Source organism: Penicillium diatomitis, assembly GCF_028827545.1.
Source record: "Penicillium diatomitis strain IBT 30728 chromosome Unknown utg000004l_segment0_segment0, whole genome shotgun sequence".
NCBI classification, from domain to species: domain Eukaryota; kingdom Fungi; phylum Ascomycota; class Eurotiomycetes; order Eurotiales; family Aspergillaceae; genus Penicillium; species Penicillium diatomitis.
In genome coordinates, this window is record NW_026623176.1 from 1,676,064 (window position 1) to 1,691,293 (window position 15,230).

Consider the following 15,230-nt stretch of genomic DNA (forward strand, 5'->3'; position numbering starts at 1 on the left):
TCCCGCTTTATCTCGGCTTCAGTCCGCAACCGTCTCAACTGGGGAAAATGACGCCAGCGACAGAGACCTCCGGGCCTCAGGTCCTCGGGGTAGGTCGGCGGACGTTGGGCATGGCCTTGCTTTTGCTCGTGGTGGTTCTATGGACAGCCTCGAATTTCATGGGAAGCGTAAGTTTGGACTGTGGTATCCCCTGGATGTGTGACTCAAACCGTATCCTCGGCTTGAGATCCGGCGCAAGATGTGGAGAGATTCTAATCCAGTCCATCCATGTGTAGACTATCTTTGCCGACAATACATACCCCAAGCCTTTCTTCGTGACCTACATCAATACGTCGCTGTTCACACTGCCGTTCTTCAGCGCCATTATCTCGAGGACATGGGGCCTTTGGCGGAGCAACCAATTGTCGCAAGTCGATTCCTTCCAGAGCCTGCTTCAACACTGGGATACCTATACCTCCAAACACGAAGAGCAGGATATACTGCGATCGCCATCCTTTGATGATGAGCAGGAGGATCGGGACTCGCCTTACATGCGGCCGAAGATGCAGGGTGACGGTGCGAAGCTGGGGTTGCGAGCGACAGCCAAGCTCAGCTTGGAGTTCTGTCTCTTATGGGTATGTGTGAACAGGAGACGAGAGGGGGTCAACTCTACACTGTTCCTGGACTGACTCGCGATAGTTTGTTGTACGTCATACTTTTGAGGAAACTCGGCATTGCCAATCGGACCGTGGACTGCTGTTGAACTAACCACGCAATTCTTGGCCTGATCAGGCGAACTATTTTGCCATGGCCTGTCTGCAGTATACGACCGTTGGAAGCACGACGATTCTGACCTCGACCAGCGGTAAGCCCCAATGCCAAATTCTCAACCATTGCTTGATTGTGGCAACGCGCTAAACTCCTGCGTTGGTAGGCGTTTGGACATTGATCTTCGGTGCCATGATTGGCGTGGAACGATTCACCCTCCGCAAGCTACTCGGGGTGATCGCTTCCCTGGTGGGGATCATCCTCATCTCACGCGTCGACTTGTCCAGCACCGACGCGGGGGATGCCACTTCTGTCACCGGCGGAGCAAGTACTTTCCCTCACAAGACCCCCACGGAGATCGCCGTTGGTGATGCCATGGCTGCGTTCAGCTCAGTCATGTATGGAATTTATACCATCGTCATGAAGAAACAGGTGGGAGATGAGTCCCGGGTCGATATGTCCATGTTCTTCGGCATGGTCGGGTTCTTCAACTTGATCCTCCTTTGGCCCGGATTCTTCATCTTGCATTGGACCGGCGTCGAGCAATTTGCACTACCCGACACCCAGAGAGTCTGGGTGATCATTCTGGTACGTGGAGCTTATCCATATGTGTGCCAAGAGCCCCCTCTTCGCCCCTTGCTGCTCAAGATCATCAGCACACGCAACCCAGCAACCATCATGCTAATTCTATTCTCAAACAGGTCAACTCGCTCTCATCCCTCATCTCCGACATTGCCTGGGCCTACGCCATGCTCCTGACCACACCGCTCGTAGTCACAGTCGGTCTCAGCTTGACCATCCCATTATCCCTCGTCGGTCAAATGTTCCTGCAATCTCAATACGCATCCCCGCTATACTGGCTCGGAGCCACGATCGTCTTCCTCTCCTTCCTGGTCGTCAACCACGAAAGTCAGACGCAGGGGCAAGAGGTCGATTACTCGGGTGAGCGCGGGAGACCATCCTCGGGTGAATATGAAAGTATACCACGCGAGGAATAGATATGAATGATTTGATAGACTTTCGTTACGAGACCAGTGAATATTCCGAATACAACAGATTGATTGCACCCAAACTGCCCATGTTTTTTCTTCCCCTTTTTCGGTTCCTTTCTATTTTTATTTTTCTGCTCTCGCTCTCCGCGCATGAGAATGGGTTGCAGGGTCTAGAATTCGATAATTCGATGGGTACCTTGCATAACTACCACGTCGGCCAAGCAAACACTACCACATTTTCGAGACCCACCTGTCTTAGGGGTGAGGTTGGACAAGACATCGCTCGACGTGGTACCCTAGAAGCGTTCAGATGTTTGGTTCTTAGCAACACCTGCGCTTGATTTCAATGGCGTTCGTTGGCGTCATGGTTGGCTAGTATTTGCAGTCGCCCTGTAAATTTACGTACTTCTCCAGAAAAGCTGCAGTCTCTCCATATGTGTATTGGTAAAGTGTGTTTCCAGGTCTAATTACAATCGTGCGGAAAAGAGTAAAACAACCACCAGGGCTAGTCATCGGCACCAGTATGCAAAAAATCCCAAGTCGTCAACAAACAGGTACGATAAATCCCGCAGGAGCAAGAAAGGAACACAGAGTACCAGGTTTGTCCTCGGCCCCGGGATACTATCAACCAACACGCCATGTTGCGCATGATAGGGGCACCAATGTTCGCATGACACTCTTGAATGGAATAATAAGTATAAGAGCAAAGGGGTATAATATGCTTAGCGCCGCTAAGCGGAAAGGATGAAGAATGAAGAGCAAAAGAAAAGTAAGAGAAAAGAACTTGTGCAGACACAAGGAATTTCGAATGTTGTTACAAACGCACTGGGGTTTTAAAGGCAGCTCTTCGAAGGCAAATCAACAAAAAAAAAACAAAACGTCGAGCAACGTTGACATGGAGATCTTGTCCATCGTGTGGACATCTGCATGCAGTCATCCACGTCTTCAGACAGTGGCGGACGGCATAGTCTCGAGCTTTTTCCGTGCGACAATGATACTTTTCAACGCGCCAAGCCACCGTGCCAGGGACTCTTCATCGCCAGCGCATAGGCGATAGGTCTTTTCCACACAGATGATTTGCATGCAGAAATTCTTGGATCGTGACATGGGATCCACTTCTGCGGCATCAATCACTTGGGACATGGAGATAATTTTGATGGCCGAGTACTCATGGTCATCTTTATAAAAAGCCAGATTTCTCGGCCGCAAGACGACCCACAGTCGTTTCCACTGCCGCACTGCACCCTTGATCCGGAGGCCCTGCAGATAGCCTTGACAGATGACTCGCTCAGGGTCTCGCAGGATGGCCGAGTCGGCTTGGCGAGTTGTTTCGTGTCGAGGGATGTCTCGAGGCAGAGAAGCAACAGGCTTGTCCTCGGGTGCTGAGAGAGACAAAGTGTGAATGGAAGGCATGGAGCGCAGGCGACTATTTCGCGCCGGAGAGGGTCCATTGTCCGACAGCTCCGAGTAGGATGTGATTTCATTGCCCGAATATTCCTGGGTGTAAGGCGGTTTGCGGGCCCCGATCCCGTGGCTCCCACCGGCGCCGGGGTACACTCCGTGACTGGTCTCCGACGAGCTGGCCTTCACATTCCTGTTGATCCCCCTACCATCTATGTCCGAAGGCTCCGTTGTATCATCGACTAGATGTTTCTGGATCATAGGCGGATTTCTCGTGCTCGACAGTGCCAGGAAAGCGGCTTCGGCCTCGTCGGTGGGCGCTTCGCGGCGGATGCGACTGATCCAGTCTTCCGCGTCACGCTCCGACCGAGCCTCGAATCGGTAATTCTTGGAGGGGGTGAAGATGCCAAAGACGTGTTCGCGATTGGAACGAGGAGACCGCACGGGAGCCACGGCCGTGACTTCGGAGAGGGAGATAGAGACACGGAGCCGAGTGGCCTCTTCATCCTTGTAGACGGAGAGCAAATTGGGACGGAGCACAAGATAGGCAGGTTTCCAGGAGGCGCGAAAGACGTGTTTATGTTTCACCCGGCGGAACACTTGGCCTGTCTTGAGGACCCGATCAAATGCGAAACTGCCGTTCTCATTGACGGGAGAGAACGTATCGATGTTGATTTGGCCATTGCGGGAGGGCGGTGGACAAATCCGAGAGATCATATCAGCGTTTGGCGGCATGGGAATAGTCGCAGGTTTTGTGTTGGGCCCTTCCCATCCCGAGAGCTGGGCAACAGCCTGAGTCATTGTTATTTAATGTGGTGACAGTATTAGTAGTAGTACAGGGTTGGCAACGGAGAGTCAACAGAGAAAGAAGACGAGCGAATGAGACGTAGAGGGGAGGGAAGGTGTATGTCCGGGTAAAAGGTGAATGCAGTGTGACTGTGAAGAGACGAGGACCGAGGAAGTCAGGGAGCCCTTGCGGTTGTTTTGATTGAAGATCGCGACGAAAAGGGGTGGGACAGGACCCCGCGGCGGTGCGACCTTCTCCGCTATATGGGAGGTGAAACGACGATGCTTTGGACCTTCCGTCTCAGGCTTTGCGGTGCGGTGAGGGGCTTTGCGACCGGATCGGGTCCTTGATCACACGCACAATGGAGCGCGAGGGTTCGTCGGTGCAGCGATTCCGTGGTGCGACTGGTGTGCGTGAGTAGCCGGGAGATGGACTGGATGAGTGTGAGAATCGAGGGAGCTGATCTCAAGATGAAACCCAGAACGGGGCCGGGGGTATCGTGCCGTGTGGTCCTTTTTGAGTTTGGAAGATGGGCCCGGCAGAGATGGTGCGGCAAGTGCCAAGTGGACTCTAACTATTAGTGACCCGCCCAGGCCCCGAGAAGGAGGCAGTTCAAAGTTCAAACAATGCCCAGTGTGATCTCGCGAGTGGTGCAGTTCCGGAGTGGTGTAGGTGGTTGAGTGAGATGGGCACCGCAGATCTCGATTCTGCGGCGGAGGTTGCTCATATATACCTGTGTTCCCCAATTAGGCAATTATGATCATCACACATATGTCATCGAGTCTCAAACGCGACATTCACCAGACTTTGTCAAAAAGCAGAGTACTATATCTCAGGATCCTGTCATCGTTGAAAAGGATCAATCAATATACTACTAAGTACTAACCATTCGCACCTGTATCGCGGCTCTTATTGATGGTAACACAGTACCTTTTTCTCACTTGACGATCACGTGGCTACGCGCATGAGCCTCCAGAGGTCCAGACCGCCCGATCGCCAGGTCTCGTCCAGTGCAATGGAGGCCTGAAGGATCAGGCCAACAATACTCATCTTCCTCGCCTCAGATAGACATCGATGAGAGATCCATCAGAGGGTGGGGGCCATTCGATCGATATACCAATCACAGACTCACTAAGAGGAAGTACTGCGTCAATCTGTCAACAGGTGTGAAACGTCGTGCGTCAAGTCCCCTGTACTTTGATGGAAAACCGGTAAGCCCGGAATCGCCATCGGCTTGTGTATCTTGTCTGATGAATCACATCTGGAGTTTCCTGGACCGAATGGAGGATTGAACTGACAACTGCTCTGGAATGTATAGGCAGGTTGACACAGATTCCAGGATGGACTTTGATCATCTTCCACTATTACCGCTATATCTATTTGTATTTGCGGGGGCAAAGAGCATGGACAGAGACCAGGATATTCCACATTGAAAAAGATTCGGATACGACGAACTAGCCTTTTTCGCTGATGAATGTCGCTCGACTCCTGGAATATTTGATTCAGTCGTCACCAACTCGAGGACGCGATGCTCGCTTCACCAACGAGAAAGCTCTCGTGACATCCTGCGCTGTATGACCGATGATCGAGGGACCAAAGTTATATTTCCCACAGCCATTACTATTGAGCGACTGCTGGAGCTCATCTTCAAGGACCCAGTCAAAGGCCGAGTGCTCGTTGGCGTCCAATTCGACCGGGATCTGCTCCGCCGGTACAATCTCGACTGTCCCCTCCGGCGACAGTCGCGTTGCCTCGTGAATCTCCACAATAAAGTTGTACTTGGCTATGCGGATACCCCGCCGCGCATGAAACCAAACATGGACAGAAGTGAGTTCCACAATGCGAGAGACGTGGAGACCGGTCTCCTCGACGACTTCACGCACCACGCCATCCAAGAGAGTTCGATCTTCGTGCGGCTCGGCTGCACCACCAGGCCCTTCCCAGCAGCCCGGCATGGAATCAGTCATAGCCCTTTGGATCAGCAAGACCCGGGGCATCGAGCTATTGTCGGCTTGGGGTGCAGGATGGGCAAAGATGTAGCCGCCCACGCCAAATGCGTCGAACTCGCGTCGGGCCGCAGCAAATTCCCCAAAAGGCACGTTCAAGTACTCCAGGTGGGGAGCGACAGAATAGGGATAAGCCATTTAGGAGTAGTGCCTCGATATTGCGAGAGTCTTCTCAAGGAGCTTCAAGCTCAAATGAGGGGTGTTGTTGAGATATGGAGCACGGCTTATCTTGGGATCTTGGAGCCGTTAGGGATCTCGGCCCGAAGGTTGACGGAGTCCGATCAGTGTTCGCAACAACACGCGCAGATACCCAAAAAGATCGATCTATGATCGCGCGCCGCGATGAACCAGAAATCACCAGAGTGGCTTACAAAAGAAGACATCACTAGCAGAGATTTTCTCTCATTCGTGTAAAAAGAACATACGACCCATTAGTATCTAAGGTAGTCCTGGTACTTAGTAATCCTACTCCGAGTAACTAACTAACTACTACCTGGTACTGGCCCTACTCGGGAACAAAGCCCCGAAGTCACGGGATTTACAGTAGGCTAAGCTGATCAGCTCTGACAAAGATCACATGACAGACAGGGGTCACCAAGCCAGAAACGGATTGACCCAACAGCCTGACATGGAAAGATTACTACGGCAGAATTTAATACAGTAGCACGCCATCTTACATCTATTCACATCTTAAATACAAAGAGAAAGTAATGAGCATCCGACTTTATCTAGTGAGAAAGTGCGAGATGAGTATCACTAGTCATACTCCCAAAACGTCAACATAGGACTCAACATTGAGAACTAGGGCAGTACGAACTGGGGCAAAAGTAGGAAGAACATACCTATGTAGCCAATGGCCAGTATCAACACTACTATAACTAGTAAGTTAGCAAGAACTAAGAAGTAAGTACTGCCTCGTCCGTTTGCAGTGTAAATTACAAGTTTACAGCTAACAAGCACCATGAATACGAGACTGTGAGCCTGTGAGATCAACATGGTAAAATCCAGCATTGACTGCGGAAGACAGCTGAAGTCACTGGACCGCCACGTAATGTCAACCGCTCGAAGAAGCGACCCGTTTCCCCCACCCCAAAAAAAAGGACCAGACCATCGAACAATCTGGCGCTTGCGCCTCCCTAGTCTTGGCACTAACTTCAACCCATCCCCGTCCCGGCCCCGACTCGATCTCTGTCCTTTTCCATTCTCTCCGACGAGAAAAGAAAAACCCACCTCTCTCCTTTGACCTTCATCCTCATCTACTGATGTCCTCCCCTTCATCTCTGTGGATCTTCCTTTGAACCACAGGTTTTGCTCATTGCCTCCCGGCTCCCTTCCCGTTCGCCATCACGGCATCGTGTGGAGGAAAGTAAAGGGAAGGAAAGGAGGCACACCTCCGGTCATTCGTTTTCCCCCCTATTGGCACAGGTCCCGATCGTACTCGGCCCGCCTCGTGCTCTAATAATTTGACGAGTCTCGACCTAGTTGTTTATACCGACGACTGAGTGTCCGTGGAAGAGGGATCCTACATCCGAGACCGCACCTCAATTCGTCGCCCACGGTCATCTCCTAATCATATCACTCGGGCGCCTCTCACGATTCTCGTCTCTCCTGCCTCGGGTCCGTTGAATTGACCACCGCGGGGTCTTCGACGTGTACCTTACACCGCAATCATGAGTTTTATTCAGCGCCTAACGAAACGGCTGCCCACCGCGCCGAGCCTCCCACTTGATGACACTCCTCGCGAAAAGGGTCGAGCTTCGTCGCGCTTCGCCTTTTTCCGCCGTCGCATTCGACTGAAGGGCAACTCGTCCATTTCTATACCCTTGGGATTTGTTTTACTATTTCCATGCCTTGTAATTGTGTTCATCCTCCTATTGTTCGTCCGACACCCTTCTTCGCCGGGTGGTATTTTAATTCCGGCGGGCACACCGCCATCAATTCGGTATGTTTCTTTGCTCCTCTCGAACCCGGGCTCGAGACCTCAATGGAAGCGTGGGACTCGGTGCTGACGATTTGACTGTGCTGCGGATAGAAAAATCAGCGAAAAGTATGACAAGGTCTTCGCGACCGGCTGTCTGCCCATCGATCAAGCCCGCATCGACAGTGAACCGCGTGCCAATGCTGCCTTTGTCGTCCTCGCGCGGAATAAGGAATTGGACGGCGTTATCCAGTCGCTCAAGTCTATCGAGCGTCACTTCAATCGCTGGTACCACTACCCTTACGTCTTCTTAAACGACGGCGACTTTGACGACAAATTCATGGCTACCGTGAAGAACTACACGAGTGCCCCCGTGGAGTTTGGCAAGATCGAAAATTCCATGTGGGGGTTCCCCGACTGGGTGGATCATGAGGTCGCCAAGGAAGGTATTCGCAAACAAGGCGACGCTGCTATCATGTACGGTGGCATGGAAAGTTATCATCACATGTGCCGCTTCTACTCCGGGTAAGTCGCAACAGCTCTTCCTTGGATCAGTACCGTCCGCTGACAATCCTCGCAGACACTTCTACAAGCATCCTCTCCTGATGAAATACGAGTGGTACTGGCGTCTGGAGCCCGAGATCAAGTACTTCTGTGACATCACCTAGTAAGTACACGTCTAGACTCTTACCTCCTCTTTTTGGCCTTTCAGACTGAAATGCTGACCTTCATGTTCAGTGATCCGTTCATCAAGATGGCTGAGGCGAACAAGACCTATGGCTTCACCATTGCGGTCAAGGAGCTTCGTGAAACGGTTCCCAACATCTGGCGCTACGCAGCCGCGTACAAGCGCAAATACAACCTCAAGTCCAAGGGCCTGTGGGAGATGTTCGTTGAACGCCCGGAGGAGCCCGAGACTCCACCAGAGGAGAAGAAGCAGGACAAGTTACCCGACGAAATCCTCCTCACCGAGCCCGGTGACAAGAACCTCGATGATATTGACCCTGAAGCCATGGAGGGCGAAAGCTACAACATGTGCCATTTCTGGAGTAACTTTGAGATTGCACGCCTGGATTGGTTCCGGAGCAAGGCCTATGAGGACTTCTTCAACATGATGGATCGAAGTGGTGGTTTCTGGAATGAACGCGTAAGTGAACCTGACAACCTTGGAATGACGTCTGCGAGGATGTGGTCACTAATCAACACTCGCTTTCGACTCTTTAGTGGGGTGATGCTCCCATTCACTCTTTGGCTGCTGGTGCCCTTCTCTCGCCTGCTGATATTCATTACTTCCGTGACTTTGGTTATCGGCACACTACCATTCAGCATTGCCCTGCCAACGCTCCCGCCCGACAACTCCCTCGTGAGCCATACCTCGAAAAGACCACCGATGACGAGAAGAAGCGAATTGAAGAAGATGAGTATTGGGCCAACCCGGATCCCGTCAAGGAGAACGGCGTTGGATGCCGCTGTCGCTGTGACACCGACATTGTGGATGTCGAGGGCAAGCAAGGCAGCTGTCTGAACGAGTGGGTCGAAGTGGCGGGCGGCTGGTCTTCGCCATGAGACAAGCGCTCGTAGGCAATGCATGAAACTCAGCGTGTGCTGTATACATTATACATCCACTTATCTTATGGCCTTTTATTTCAACTGCCGTGGAAACGGCATCGACACTTTTGAAGCACGTACGAGAATTTGTGAAAAGCCCGCGCATGACGTTGAGTTTCTCTTTTCTTTTTGTATGTGGCGTTCAGAGGATTTGACGGCTTATTTCTCACATTGGAGCGTGGCATGACCCAACCAGGCCATCGATCATGTTGATAAACCCCTTCTCTGCGTGTTGTCTCTTATCGCGGAGATCAGCTCGACTCTCAGCTCGACTCTTACTCATTGTGTACTTTTGGATTGTGCTCGTTTGTTGTGATATCAATGGAGGGTACCCCTTCTACAGGGCCCCTGCCTGCATTCAATTTGCAGTACTTGACAGTCTTAGCCAACATGTATACCATACCATCCACGGGCTGCTCGCCCCTTCCTCTATAGATCTAGTCCTCGCATGTTCCCGCGTAGTCCTATTCCTCAAATCAAGATTAATTGCCCTGAGGTCTGAAAAATACACGATATTATCCGGCTTCTAATTGATTCCTCCTCTGACATGGCCTTTGATGTTCTTCACGTCTCGACTCGCGCTCTGTGGACTTACACAAAATGCTTCACAAGTACACATAGGCATTCTTACAAATCTGAAACAAGCTTTTCGGAAAAGAATGGATATACAAAACTGCTGTCTGTTGCCATCGGTGGGCGCATACTTTTCTGATCTTCCAATTTTGCATTGTCATCGCTTCTCTCGATTTACGAGCCTGAAGATTCACCGATATTCGAGATGTGAACCGTGAGCGCAAGTGTAGATTCATTTGTTGAAATGCCACCTACAGGGCATTTGACCAATGCACTCTCGATGTTCTTCCAATGGCTAAGGAGAATGATGCCTCAATCTGGAGTGATCTCGATCAATTTCCCATTGTGTTGATTCAATGCTATCGTTTTCCGTTGCAAATTACCCGAAACATGTCGATCCCGGCTATTTGTTTTGCTCGAAGTGCAAGTGCAAGAGGCGAATTACGAGGGAGAATCGGCACCCCTCACGGTCCATGGAAGAACGCGATGAAGGACGCGGAGAAGGCGTATCTGCTGTAACGGTAACATTGCACCATGGCAATACTTCAGGGCTTTCTCCAGTTGCATCACGGGGATTGTTAGGTACAGCAAGTGATACAAAGATAAGAAGGAGATCGGACTGAGGGGGTGGGAAATGTCTGGGAGTATTGATAAGAGTTTTGAAGAAGCACATGTCAAAGACGCCTGTCATCTGATCAAATTAAAAAGTCACAAGACTCGGCGTTCAGATCTATCGTCCAAGTCTGCGACAATAACCCGCAACAGCATGCCTTGGTCGCTCTTCTTCATCCTCGCTGTAGCCACAGCGTTCAACAATCCTGCCGGGGTGGACATTTGGTGCGGTAAAGCCTATCTAGGTGCGTAAGTAGCCCATTAATCGTAGAAAATTTTGAACTCATGGGCGAGAACGCAAAGCTAAGCTTGGGGATTGCCAGCAACGCCTCATTCGAGCCTGGGGGTTGGCTAGAGGAGCCTGCTTGATCCGCGGTGCCCCTTCTGGATCTGCGCATTCGATCTCGAATGAATTTGTATACTGCCGATGATGATCGAGGTGCTTTTATTATTGACGCGGCAATTTCTCATCTTCGCGGACAGCCGCTCAGCTAGGAGCCCTTCGACACGTTCGAGCCCCAATCTCACAAGCTCAGATTGGAGGTTTCTGTCGACGGGACAGACGTGCGATTAGAGCATGCTGTGACCGTCAATTCGACATCGGTCGCGCTGGACTTTCCTCTTTGCGATCTCGAACCGCGGTTCCAGCCATGGAATGTCTCTCTCAAAGCCACCCAAGGCAATCAGGTCTCGAATGCTCGCACCCAGGGGTATCGGCTCCCCGATCGAACTGACGGGGGCAGTGTGACGAAGATCGAAAGTCTCCACGGTGGACTGGTGGTTCGAAACAGTTCTTCCTCCCCAGCATCTTGGGTTCCACCTCTGCCATACTCCTTCTACGTGAGTTGGGACGGATGGCTTGAAAAGTCGTTAGACAATGTGCAGAACTTTAAGGATCAAGGAAACAACATTATTCACATTGTTCCCAATGCTGGACTCGCCAATCAAGCTTTCAATTTCACCGGATTGAACCTCCTCCTCGATAAAATGCGTTGAGGTCGGTCTCTGGGCGATGTATGACATGCGTTGGACGTACGAGAACCTGACTTCAGTGCGGGAGCAAGTGAACATGCTCAACGCGCGAAAATCACTCTTGCTGTGGTACACGGGTGATGAGCCCGATGGCCAGAGCGATCCACTGGATGCGACCAAGCTCACGTATGATTTGATCAAGTCGATTGATCCGTGGCATCCGGTGTCTCTGGTTCTGAACTGCTATTGCTTCTATTACGAGGAATACTCATCCGGTGCCGATATCATCCTATCGGACGTGTATCCGCTCGCAGTCAACACGAGCTGGTCAGCCGTCTACGATACGCCCTGCAACACCACGTATGGCTGCTGCGGCTGCGATGACTATGAAGGCAATCTGCAAGATATCTCCGTGCACCTCGACCGTTTCTCCGAATATCAATCCTGGGTGTCTTCTGTCCCAAAGCCGCTCTTGGGGGGGGGGGGGGGGGGGGGTGCCCATGGCTTTTGATAATGAGACCTTCTGGTCGCGTTATTCGACGGCGGACGAGGAAGTCAGCATGACTATGCTCAGTCTCAACCACAATGCCAGGGGGATCGTGATGTGGGACTATTCGACAACCGCGGAACTGGCGCAAGTTACTAGTCAATTGAGTTGGGGTTTGCCCAGTGACCCAGTCTCGAGATTCTTGCTCGGTGCACCAACAGTCCCATTACATGCGACGAGGCACCCAAATATAGATATTGCAAGGTGGAGAGTTGGCTCGCAGATGCTTGTGAGCGTTGTGTCCCTGCAGAGCACCTCGTGGGAGGCGCAGGTTACGGTTCCGTTGCCCGTGGGGGCTCGTGCGGTAAGCCTAGTTCTTTGGGGATCCAAAGAGTGGGTATTGGGCGGAGGATGCCTAAGAAAGACGGGTGGGCGGGGATTAGAAACGGATCTGATTGTCGTTGATTTTGGACCGTCGCTGCGGAGCCTAAACCGACAGCAAGCGGATAAGACCCCAGCAAACGACCTTGACGGTCAACTTGCAGTTTGGGGCACATGTCCGAGCCCAAGAAAAAGAAAAAGAAAAAGAAAAGAAAAAGAAAAAGAAAAAGAAAAAGAAAAAGAAAAAAAAAAAAAAAAAACTGACAGGATAGCACCTACCAATCGCTAGGTAGGCTTGTCAGCCAGAAAAACCCTAGAGTGTTGGAACTAAACGAGTCCGAACTCGAGAGTCCAGAAACCGTTCTCGATTTGGAATCGAATACGAATTGCCATATGCGGCAAGCTTTCGCTTCGGGAAAATGGGGCCAAATCCATTATCGCTCTCTCCTCTTCGTGCTCCCTGTATGGCGATGCGCCACGTACTACTGTGTGAATGCTCAGTTATCGGATGTTTTCTTCTTAGTCAAACTTGCGAGTCGTGGAAATGATTTCTTTTTTTTTTTTTTTTTTTCATGGATCTTTCACTTCTGTAGGGTTTCTCATCGCGGTGAGATCGAGATCCTTCCTGGTGGAAACGCTTCTGTCGGCCGCTGGAGGCCTGGACCGTTTCCGCCCGACTATACGAATATGCAACTCTTGTTGACACCCGAAACAGACTTTACTTTTTTTAGTTTGAACTCCGGTTGCTGCGACCGTTTTCGCCTCGACGTCTGTGGGCACGTGAGCAAAATCCTTTCGCGATAACGCCTTTTCTCTATCCTGGCACTCTTCTGTGATCGACCATTCCAGGCGCAGTGGAGAAGGCCGTGGGTAAAAGGATCAATAGGCACTCAGAAATCCTCCCTCGGCTGCAGAGTTCATTTCGGCAGTATTGCGCAACTCGTCTGATTCGCTGTGGCAACGCCGTCAGTGTATGTCGGCTGTATGAAGCTTAACTAATTAGAGTTATCGCGCCGTTTGCGCTCGACGAGGCACAAGGGGATTGTCAATCTGTGGCCTATCGAGAGGTCAGCTCGCTTATCGGAGAATCCACCCGTCTCACCCTGGCGCGTGCTCACTTACCCTTTTTGGGCAGGGGAATGTCACTGGCGCTGATTCACTAGTGCTTTGCACCACACTACTGACTGCTGCAGCTCTGCACGCGGGATGTCGAGGGAGCAGAAAGAAAGAAAAAAGGTTATAAATAAAGGCATTGTTGACCTACCTCGAGGGCTTTTTTTGTTTCTTGTTTTTTAACAATCAATCAAATTTTGTTGCTGTTATTTTTTGAGACCTTCTAAATCTTCACTACCCTATCTTCTAGAAATGGCAACCGCCACCACTACAAGTGCTCTCATCGTGCTGAAGGGCGAAAAGCCCCCATCCACTCCTCTTGAGGTGATCAACTTTGTTGGCCTGCTCCAAAAAGACGCCCTTGAACTGTCCAAGCTTCTCCGATCATGTCAGGATCCAGGATCTTTCTACCTGGATCTGTCGGGCCAGACAAAGTATTTCAACGGCAAATCATACCTTGACGCGATTCGCAAACTTTACCGCCAGCGTAGAGCGTATCTCTCTCAATCCGCCGACGTGCGTGACCAGGAGAAATGCCCGGCAACGAGCGACACCGAGTCCAGCTCGGGCTCGTTCGTCTCCACCGAGTCATCCTGCATCTCCGACAGTTCCTTCCAAGAAGACGATCTGGTCTCGACGCTGGACGATGAGAGTCTCGACTTTGTCAAAGAGTACACCCACGCCATTACCCACCGTCTCATCCGTACCCTCTCCCCATTCATCGGCAACGAGCAAGTCCGTCAACATATCAGCTCGCTTCACGCAGATCACGATCTGTCGAGCTCTGAAATGACCGTGGACGAGCTCGTCTGCTCCTCGGAAGAACAGCGCGACGAGTCCCCCGTGGGCGGATTCGTCGACGGCAGTTCCATGACGCTACGATACTGCGAGGAAGAAGTGTTGGAATACTGGGACTCGGAGACCGACGGATGGGCGGGCATTGCGCCCCGTGAGGACTGTCTGGTTGTGAATACAGGCGATGCCTTGCGTGCTGCTAGCAGAAATCAGTTTCAGAGTCCGCTTTATCGCGTCAGACATGCCGAAGGGGGAGACTTCGTGGGTCGAAGATGGCGAGTCGGCGGGTTTGTGTCACACACCATTTGTGGCCGATGGAGTGAGGAGGGTCGTGCTGTGCGAAGGATGGAATGATGACTGGATTGCATATTGGACTTTGTGCTTGTTTTTGCATACATGTTGGAATAGCCTGCGTATTTAATGATCACGACTTGAATAATTGAAATGTTATTTCTTTTCCATTTCTGATCTAGTACCATCCCGATTCCAAGAAAGAGAAAAGTAAATTGGAAGGCAAACTTTGGGGAAAGCAAAGGAAGAAGAAGAAGAAGAAGAAGAAGAAGAAGAAGAAGCAGAAGAAGAAGAAGAAAAACTCAGCAACGCAAAAGCAAAAGGTATCCGCATTCATAAAGAAACATCACAAACCATCCCAGACCGACGCCCACGTCAATGAAGATGATGAGCGTCACGAAGATGCTGCTTCAGAGTATCCGCCCGATTGCATCTCTTCTCACAATACGGACATGGATGAGCCTTGGGGTTGATGTGGATCTTTTCGACATGGCGTTTGAGAGTCGTCGCTCGACTGAAAGTTCCCCTGTATTGACAACCTTCCCAT

The 15,230-nt window shown here is 51.1% G+C and overlaps 6 protein-coding genes across 6 annotated transcripts; 4 read left to right on the forward strand and 2 right to left on the reverse strand.

The window, feature by feature from the left end:
- Positions 1–47: 47 nt before the first annotated feature.
- On the forward strand, positions 48–1,745 carry N7539_003867 (DMT family transporter; the record flags this gene model as incomplete). The annotated part of the gene is made up of 6 exons (XM_056933469.1): positions 48–167; positions 276–614; positions 679–684; positions 772–844; positions 914–1,335; positions 1,449–1,745. 6 exons carry the CDS (start codon positions 48–50, stop codon positions 1,743–1,745), a joined length of 1,257 nt encoding a protein of 418 aa, XP_056791010.1.
- A 939-nt stretch (positions 1,746–2,684) lies between these two features.
- On the reverse strand, positions 2,685–3,941 carry N7539_003868 (PH domain-containing protein; the record flags this gene model as incomplete). Its single annotated transcript, XM_056933470.1, has 1 exon — positions 2,685–3,941. One exon carries the CDS (start codon positions 3,939–3,941, stop codon positions 2,685–2,687), a length of 1,257 nt encoding a protein of 418 aa, XP_056791011.1.
- A 1,488-nt stretch (positions 3,942–5,429) lies between these two features.
- N7539_003869 (NUDIX hydrolase) lies at positions 5,430–6,071 on the reverse strand (the record flags this gene model as incomplete). Its single annotated transcript, XM_056933471.1, has 1 exon — positions 5,430–6,071. One exon carries the CDS (start codon positions 6,069–6,071, stop codon positions 5,430–5,432), a length of 642 nt encoding a protein of 213 aa, XP_056791012.1.
- A 1,532-nt stretch (positions 6,072–7,603) lies between these two features.
- Positions 7,604–9,417, forward strand: N7539_003870 (glycosyltransferase family 15 protein; the record flags this gene model as incomplete). The annotated part of the gene is made up of 5 exons (XM_056933472.1): positions 7,604–7,875; positions 7,966–8,376; positions 8,432–8,518; positions 8,590–8,998; positions 9,076–9,417. 5 exons carry the CDS (start codon positions 7,604–7,606, stop codon positions 9,415–9,417), a joined length of 1,521 nt encoding a protein of 506 aa, XP_056791013.1.
- A 1,381-nt stretch (positions 9,418–10,798) lies between these two features.
- N7539_003871 (uncharacterized protein) lies at positions 10,799–12,127 on the forward strand (the record flags this gene model as incomplete). The annotated part of the gene is made up of 3 exons (XM_056933473.1): positions 10,799–10,893; positions 11,181–11,635; positions 11,697–12,127. 3 exons carry the CDS (start codon positions 10,799–10,801, stop codon positions 12,125–12,127), a joined length of 981 nt encoding a protein of 326 aa, XP_056791014.1.
- Positions 12,128–13,849: 1,722 nt separating this feature from the next.
- On the forward strand, positions 13,850–14,746 carry N7539_003872 (2OG-Fe(II) oxygenase family protein; the record flags this gene model as incomplete). The annotated part of the gene is made up of 1 exon (XM_056933474.1): positions 13,850–14,746. The coding sequence occupies one exon, from the start codon at positions 13,850–13,852 to the stop codon at positions 14,744–14,746; it is 897 nt and encodes a 298-aa protein (XP_056791015.1).
- Positions 14,747–15,230: the final 484 nt, after the last annotated feature.